Below are 7,440 nucleotides of genomic sequence, written 5' to 3'. Positions count from 1 at the left end.
GATGGAGACGAGTAAATATGGGGCTAGGGTGGGCCAGCGTGGGACGGATTCGACGTGGAGGATGGACCGGGCGCGTCCGAGACTCTTCATCCCAAATTTGATTGAGATATGTGAGGTGCCGTTCAACCCGAACATATATAAAGTTTGAGGTGCTCGTTTTGGTCATTTTTTGTGAGTGGACAGACCGGACCATCTGTCCCAAATTCCAAATGTATAGGGTGTTTGAGGAGCTCGGTTTTAGATGCTCTTGGTAGACTTTTGCACCGCTTAAAAATGGTAACCTTTTGCGGTTCTTTCAGTGATGACATGGCGCTCTGGTGACGCCGCTCCATCTCTCCCATTGGTCCAGCCCACCACGATCTACGTGGCAAACCAGGTCCACCTATCAGCAAAATAAGCACGCCACTGACAAGCGGGTCCCGGTACAAAGCGCGCCCACCCGTCATCGATACATCCCGCATATACTGACAGGCCCGCGCCTCCGCATCCCGCTCATCCGTATTGATCCGCACCGGCCCATCTCCTCCCCCTCGACGACGGCGCAGATGGCGAGCGACGGCGCGGTGGCCACGCCGGCGAAGGTGACCCCGAAGAAGGCCAACCTCCTCGACCCCCACTCCATCAAACACCTCCTCGACGAGACCGTCGCCGAGGTACTGCAAGATACACACTAAACCCTACCCCCCATCTCCTGTTCGAGATCTATATCCATCTCCCCCATTTGGTTCCTCTAGATTTGGTCACCCATGATTCAGTCCCTTGGTGCGATCAGGTCGTGAAGGGCAAGGGCTATGTGGAGAACACGCGGCTGGGCAACTGGAAGCTCCTGATCGGGACGGCCGTGATAGCCATCGCGCTCCTCGCGCAGTTCTACCCGAAGAAGTTCCCGCAGAACCGCGAGTTCCTTCTCGGTTGCATCGCGCTATATCCTTTGCAGTGATTATTTCTCGTTCTGATGAATTGGTGTTAGATCTGATTTTTTGTTGGGAATTGTTTGGAATTTGTTGTTTGTTACTGTTGGTCCTTGACTTCATGGTGGATACGTATGTGGTGATGAATGTGGTGCTGCTGATCCTTAGCTACACCAAGGAGAAGGATGCCATCATCTTCACCCACCCTCCTGCTGTGAGTTCTACATTCATCTCGATTTTTTGGTCCTGAATTCTAATTGTAGATACCATCATGATTTCTGCGTTTCTAATAAAAATCGAACTAATACATGTCAGCTTGTGTACGACGATTAGGAAGCAGTTTTGAGACCGAGTTAAATGAAAATTATAGTTACATGTGATGTATAATGAATTATGACTCTGTACATTGCAATTTGATAAATATGATCCCCTCCCATCTCCGCTAAAGATGTTGCAGTTTCTGAAGAGCCACACCATTTTTTGTTGCAAATGAAGCCCGTTTTACTCATCCCCCCTCGTCTCAGGGAGCAGTTTCTCCACTTTGTATATTGTATTGCATGCGCTGTAATGCATTCTAAACTGTGCCATTCAATTCTCCCTGATGCATCATGTTAACCTGTTTAGTTGCAGTTTACTGCGATACACTCTGCTGAGTAGTTGCATTGTTTTGTACTTGCTGCCATTTTTTATTGAATGCTCAAGCACTAGTGTATGATGTTACAATTCACAAACTGTATATGTGGTCAATAACAGAAGAAATAAAGACATCATTTGAAATAACTGAAATGGCAAGGTGTTCGACCATTTTGCTTCTTGACTATAATGACAAATGCACCTGGCTGTTCAGTTATTTGTAGTCGCTGAAGCATATATTTCACCAAGTACTTGTGTTGTTCCAGAAAAAGCTTCTTTTGCCAGTGCCTTTCTTATTAAGATGGATGCGGTTTTGTTGCCTTACTCATTGGACTATGAGGCTATGAGCACATTTTATATTAGAATATACCTAATGGTGAACAAATGTTCTTTGTGATTCACGCTCATGTTCATTACATTTGCTGTCATGATTTGAATAGCTTTGTTAACTTATGATTGTAAATACTTTCCACAGGGTTCTTTCAATAACACTGGCCTTGTTATATCTTCAAAGTTACCAAGATTCTCGGACATGTACAATCTTTCAATAGCCAGCGCAGATCCAGAGTCTATCTCTGCTCACAAGCCCGTCCACTTCACTAAGAGTGTTACAAAATGGTATGTTTGCCCTATGTTTATTGGGCTAATATAAGCCATCAATATGCATTATCTTGTTTAAATGATTACATCTGAGCGATACCGAAGGCACCTTCTTTTACTTAGCATTGTTCACACATTTCAAGTTTATGTAGTTCTGACTGTTATTCTAACCTTAAAGCATGCAACCGATTGATGCTTCTACCATGCTATTCAGATTACTTGTATAATCAATTATCAACTCATATCTGCTCCAAATATACTTGGTGTATCTTTCTATGGTTTAATATTACCCTCCGTTCCTAAATATAAGTCTTTCTAGAGATTTCAATGCAGACTACATACGGAGCAATATGAGTGAATCTACACTCTAAAATATGTCTATATACATCCGTATGTAGTCTTTATTGAAATCTCTAAAAAGACTTATATTTAGGAACAGAGGGAGTACACTAGAAAAGCTTACACAGGTGCCCTTAAAAACGTACGAGCTTCATTGCGCGCAATAGAACCTCTGTATGTTTCGATATCAGTCTGCAGATACTAGATGCAAATTGCAATTGAGTTGGCAAAATATACAAGCTTAAGGGTGTGTACATAGTATGTTCAATGTTTGTCTTTGTTGATGTATATGGTGTATAAGGGCATGCTTGTATCATAACATTCTTTTTTTTTATCTCCATTACTAACACTGTTCTTGCCTTATTGGGCAGGTTTACAAAGGAAGGTGTTCTTGTGGAGGGCCTGTTCTGGAAGGATGTTGAGAGACTCATTGATGACTACAACAACGAGCGCAAGAGCAAATGAATTACTGGCCATTGTCATCATTATCAGGATGAAGCTTAGCCTAATCGAAATAGACAATGTTTTTGATAGCAGTACTGTTTGAACTGGTGAATGAAGCACCGTTAAGATAATACATCATTGCAGTCTTTTTTTCTTGGTATACAGGTCTATCTATAATTGTTATATCACCGTGTATCCCAGCGTTTTGACTTGCCTGATCTTGTTCTGCTGTTACACCTTACATCTCACCTCGTTTCCTTTCTATCGTATCCTTCTATGCGAGGCATGTACTCCCTTCCATATTGTACTAAATCAGCGACAAGTAATATGGAACGGAGGGAGTACCAGCCTCCCATCAGATGTAGCCCAGGTTACTGCCACTGTATGTTGAATGTAACTTTTAGGTTGCTATGAATGTGAAATCTAATGAGCAAGATGAGGTTCAGAGCATGAACTCTGAAATGGGGGTTTTATGTGCCAACCACAAGCAGCAAAGAGCACCGTTCATTATGCTCTTAGAAACAAGAATGCTGCAAAACGGTCCAGAGAAACTCAAAAAAATACTCCTTTATGTTGTTAAAATAAAGTTTGCTCATTTCTGTACATCAGATGCAAAGCCTCAAAAGACATGAGTAAACAACCATGGGATTACTGCCTTGCTTCGTGACCATAACATCATCACTGTCCAGGTGTGCTTCTCATCCTAGGAGGTTGAGCACCGATCTGATTGGGTCACAATAGCCTCAACACGGTCTATGGATGCTTGCAATCGTCCATAGTTCATACTGAAGGCAGGTTCTCCTGTGCCAACAGCCCTGCATAGAGCAAATATAAAAACAAGTTGAATTGTAGTGTCCACAAGTTGAAAACGCCCTGTTAGCAGGCTTTTGATACATAGTGCTATCCTGCTTGCAACGATGTCTCACAAGAATATTTTGGTGTTGACTCAGACATACCCATGAATCTCAGGAAGCACATATTCAGCTTTCCACCCGAGCCTCAGATCAAACCCTGGAAACAGGTTGAGTTTTGATTTGTTTCTTATCTGAGAAACACCATCTCCCCCCAAGCAAGTAGAGAGCTTCCACTTCCATCCAGTTGCCTTCAGTTGGAAATTGTGACCAATGCCGACCTGTATTACCAATGTTATTAGAAATCTCATGTAATCAAAGTGAATGAACTCTAGAAAAAGGGCATATTGCCTCTTAAGCATAGCTTTTACAAATTTGACCATGTGTTGCGGCTACCTAAACTGGTGTACCAGGGATGCTAACCGCGTATATTTGATAGATGCGGATGGGGATTACATGTCATTTGTAATCAAGTAACGGTAAAGCTGACATCCTTGCCAAGGCAAATGGTGTTGAAGTTTTATCCTGATGTATATATACATGTGAAGAAATGCAGCACAGTCTTCCATGTACCATTTTGAATGACCAATTTGCTGCTGTGATTGAAAACTGACAAATAGCAATACTTAATCACCAAAGAATACTGTTAAAACCCCAGAAACGCTTTCAATTTAGCGGCCCAAAATTTGGCATGTGTGGCTAAGCGTCATATTTCGACATGGCTGTTGCAAACTAATGCATACGGCAGTGAAAATGTGTCCTTAAATATCCCAACTGCCCAAGAACATCTCTATATCACAAGAGAGGGCAACATATGCACTTCTAGTTTCTTGTAATAAAGTTGATGTATACCAAGGAGCAATTTCTGAAAAATACTCAGATCAAAGCAGTCACGCATACAAGCGACACTTTCTATAGAAAACAAGTAGGTTTAATAGTGTTGTAACAAAATATTGGTCCTTAACATTCCGTTATCAGAACCGTCACAGAAGTACATAAAAGATAATAGTCTTTTAGCATTCCAAAACTGATATATGAACTGATCCACTTCTATTCTCATTTCTAAATTATGCCTACATTCACATCAAGCAAGCAGATACCTAGTACTCCCTCTGTAAAGAAATATAAGAGCGTTTAGATCACTAAAGTAGTGATCTAAATGCTCTTATATTTGTTTACGGAGGGAGTACATGCATAAACTGGCATCTCTTCCGTCAGAAAAACTAATACCAATCATCAAAATGCATAATTAGTACATGGGCAGGCAATTTAACATATCTAATTGCGCCATAACATGTGATATTGCAAGTAGTGCGGACTAGCTGTCAGTTGTCTCACCAGAGAGACGTGCCAAATATGTAATCACTTCTTGGTCTCACATAAACGATACGTGAATAGAAAGATTGAATTAAGCATGGAACCTGGAGGTTGAGATATTTTGTGACTGGTATCTTCTTGGAGAGCAGCTGTATGTCACCACTGATGGGCTTGTACTGGAACTTCCACTTCCGGTCGAAGTCCAGGGGCTTCAGAACTATCTTTGCCTCAAAATCGTTCACCTCTAGGTTGTAGAACTGAAAATGGTATATGGCATTAGACACTCAGATCACAGGTGAACTGGTTACGCACAGCACAGAGAGTACCAACGACCACTATCGCAAATTGGCAACATATAACTCTATAACTAAAATTGGCAAGATTGTGAGCAGGCGTATACTGTCCCAGTGTACACCAGGGGCAAGGAGGCAGCAACACCAGCAGAGTAAATTATTTCCAGTACGCGCATACCACCAACGTTTGGCCTAACGGAATCTTGCGAGATACATTGGACTACTGGAGAGAAATAATTGGGGGACAAATCTACGGGCAGCCCAACACTCGGGAATTAGGGTTTAAGCAGGGTTACCGACCTCGAAGTTGAGGCCGACGCGGAGGCCCTGGAGCTCCTTGCGGAACTTGAAGTGCAGCTCGGCCGGCACGACGTTGATGTGGTACAGCTCGTCCAGCGTCGTCGGTCCATCACCGACGCCCCCGTCCGCCCCTCCGCCGCCGACGCCCGGGCTCGAGGCCATCGGACGCGAGAGAGGAGAAGAGGCCCCTCTTTTCTTCTTCCCAGGTGGATTTTGGGTGGCGGCAGCGAGGCTGGAAAGGCCGAATGAGCGATCGGCCGGCCCACCCCGGCCGCATCTACTAGAGCAGTGCTTTTGCACGTCGCACCCTCGCGTTTCTGTATACAGCGGACGAGGACAAAAAGGTCTTTTTCCCCTTTGCCTTCCCTGTGTGTTAAGAACATCTACAGCCGGATATGTCAAATATGGCCCCTCAAACGCCCGCTCGACGGGCGCGTTCGCGTGCAGTGACTAGACACGCCTCAAATTTCACTTGTTGCATCCAGACATCTCATACTAGATTCTTAAATCCATACAAAAACATGCAAACGAAATAACGTGTGTACTACGTCGATCACCTAACTACTCATCGTCGGAGATGTCGACGATCTCCGTGCCTGGCTCCGACAGGATTGGCGGCAGCTGCAGCTCTGGCTCCTCCTGCTGCTCCGCTCCGGCCTCCTCTACCTCTATCTCTGCGTCGAGTTCGGCGAATAGCGCGTCGGGCGCCTCCTGCTCCTGCCGGAGGAATGCCCGGTTGGCCTTCACATAGGCCTCATCCTGAATGGACTCCGGGATGGCCTGCTACTATGCTATCTCGTTGGACTTGACGATGGAAAACTCCGCCTCCGTCTGCTCCAGCTGCTGCTCTGGTTGCTGCTCTGGTTGCTCCACCTCCTCTGCCTACATCGGAGCCAACTCCTCCTCCTCTTCCCCCGACTGATCCTTTTCCTCCTCCGGCTTCGGCGAGTCCGGAGGCAGCCCGACAGCGATGCGGGCTGCGTGCACGGCTTGTCTTGCCCGGATCACTTGCTGGATCTCGGTGAGGCGCTCCGACGTGAGCATTGCGTAGTAGGTAATCTTCCTTAGGACCATGACGGACCACCGAAGCGTGGGCAGAGCGCCAGAGCGGGAGAGGGAGGAGGTGGATGGGCTCGGACTGGCAGCACGGAGATGGGGAGGTGGATGGAGTAGGGCTGCGGTACTCCAGGTGGGTTAAATAGGCAGATTTGCTCTCGGGCGGTGAGCCAGAGCGACGCCACGCGCCGTTCACACCGCGACGATGGAGGAGGCGTCCGTCGGACTGCCACGTTTCTGGATGAGTCCGCGTGGGACCCCTTCATCGGTCCTACATGGCGGGCGTGCCCGGGCGCCCCCATACAGGTCCCATGTTTGGATTGGATATGAGGGGTGCCGGTCAGCCCGGGCGTTTGAAACCCATTTGAGGGGGCGTCTGGGTCAGAAAAATGTGACCGTGATACGTCTCCAATGTATCTATAATTTTTTATTATTTCATGCTGTTATATTATTATTTTTGGATGTTTTACAATCATTTTATATCATTTTTTGGGACTAACCTATTGACATAGTGCCCCGTGCCAGTTGTTGTTTTTTGCTTGTTTTTTACATCGCAGAAAATCAATATCAAACAAAGTCCAACTGCAGCGGAACTTTTTGTGGAATTTTTATGGACCAGAAGACACCCAATGGGCCGGAGAAGCACCTAGGGGGTGCCCTGAGGGGGGCACAACCCAACAGGGCGCGCCTGGACCC

General features: G+C 45.7%; 2 protein-coding genes across 2 annotated transcripts; one reads left to right on the top strand and one right to left on the bottom strand.

The window, feature by feature from the left end:
• The first annotated feature begins 488 nt into the window (after positions 1-488).
• On the top strand, positions 489-3,168 carry LOC119355272 (probable signal peptidase complex subunit 2). The gene is made up of 5 exons (XM_037622059.1): positions 489-653; positions 773-924; positions 1,044-1,125; positions 2,020-2,162; positions 2,855-3,168. The coding sequence occupies exons 1-5, from the start codon at positions 546-548 to the stop codon at positions 2,946-2,948; spliced, it is 579 nt and encodes a 192-aa protein (XP_037477956.1). The 5' UTR covers positions 489-545; the 3' UTR covers positions 2,949-3,168.
• A 245-nt stretch (positions 3,169-3,413) lies between these two features.
• On the bottom strand, positions 3,414-5,955 carry LOC119355271. Its single transcript, XM_037622058.1, has 4 exons — positions 5,689-5,955; positions 5,200-5,352; positions 3,884-4,059; positions 3,414-3,742 (listed from the first exon to the last, which is right to left on the bottom strand). The coding sequence occupies exons 1-4, from the start codon at positions 5,848-5,850 to the stop codon at positions 3,631-3,633; spliced, it is 603 nt and encodes a 200-aa protein (XP_037477955.1). The 5' UTR covers positions 5,851-5,955; the 3' UTR covers positions 3,414-3,630.
• Between the last annotated feature and the right edge of the window lie 1,485 nt (positions 5,956-7,440).

The sequence above is a fragment of the Triticum dicoccoides genome, chromosome 2A (genome assembly GCF_002162155.2).
Source record: "Triticum dicoccoides isolate Atlit2015 ecotype Zavitan chromosome 2A, WEW_v2.0, whole genome shotgun sequence".
NCBI classification, from domain to species: Eukaryota; Viridiplantae; Streptophyta; class Magnoliopsida; order Poales; family Poaceae; genus Triticum; species Triticum dicoccoides.
The sequence above is the reverse complement of the archived record's forward strand: the minus strand, read 5'-3'. Positions and strand labels throughout refer to the sequence as shown.

Bases quoted from the DNA above. Each gene is read 5' to 3' on its own strand.
- LOC119355272 (XM_037622059.1), top strand. From the start codon at position 546: ATGGCGAGCGACGGCGCGGTGGCCACGCCGGCGAAGGTGACCCCGAAG. The intron at 925-1,043 runs ATATCCTTTGCA...CATGGTGGATAC, and splicing joins CTTCTCGGTTGCATCGCGCT to GTATGTGGTGATGAATGTGG. The intron at 2,163-2,854 runs GTATGTTTGCCC...CTTATTGGGCAG, and splicing joins ACTAAGAGTGTTACAAAATG to GTTTACAAAGGAAGGTGTTC.
- LOC119355271 (XM_037622058.1), bottom strand. From the start codon at position 5,850: ATGGCCTCGAGCCCGGGCGTCGGCGGCGGAGGGGCGGACGGGGGCGTC. The intron at 5,353-5,688 runs GTCGGTAACCCT...TACCATTTTCAG, and splicing joins GCGTCGGCCTCAACTTCGAG to TTCTACAACCTAGAGGTGAA. The intron at 3,743-3,883 runs GTATGTCTGAGT...TGCTCTATGCAG, and splicing joins GTGCTTCCTGAGATTCATGG to GGCTGTTGGCACAGGAGAAC.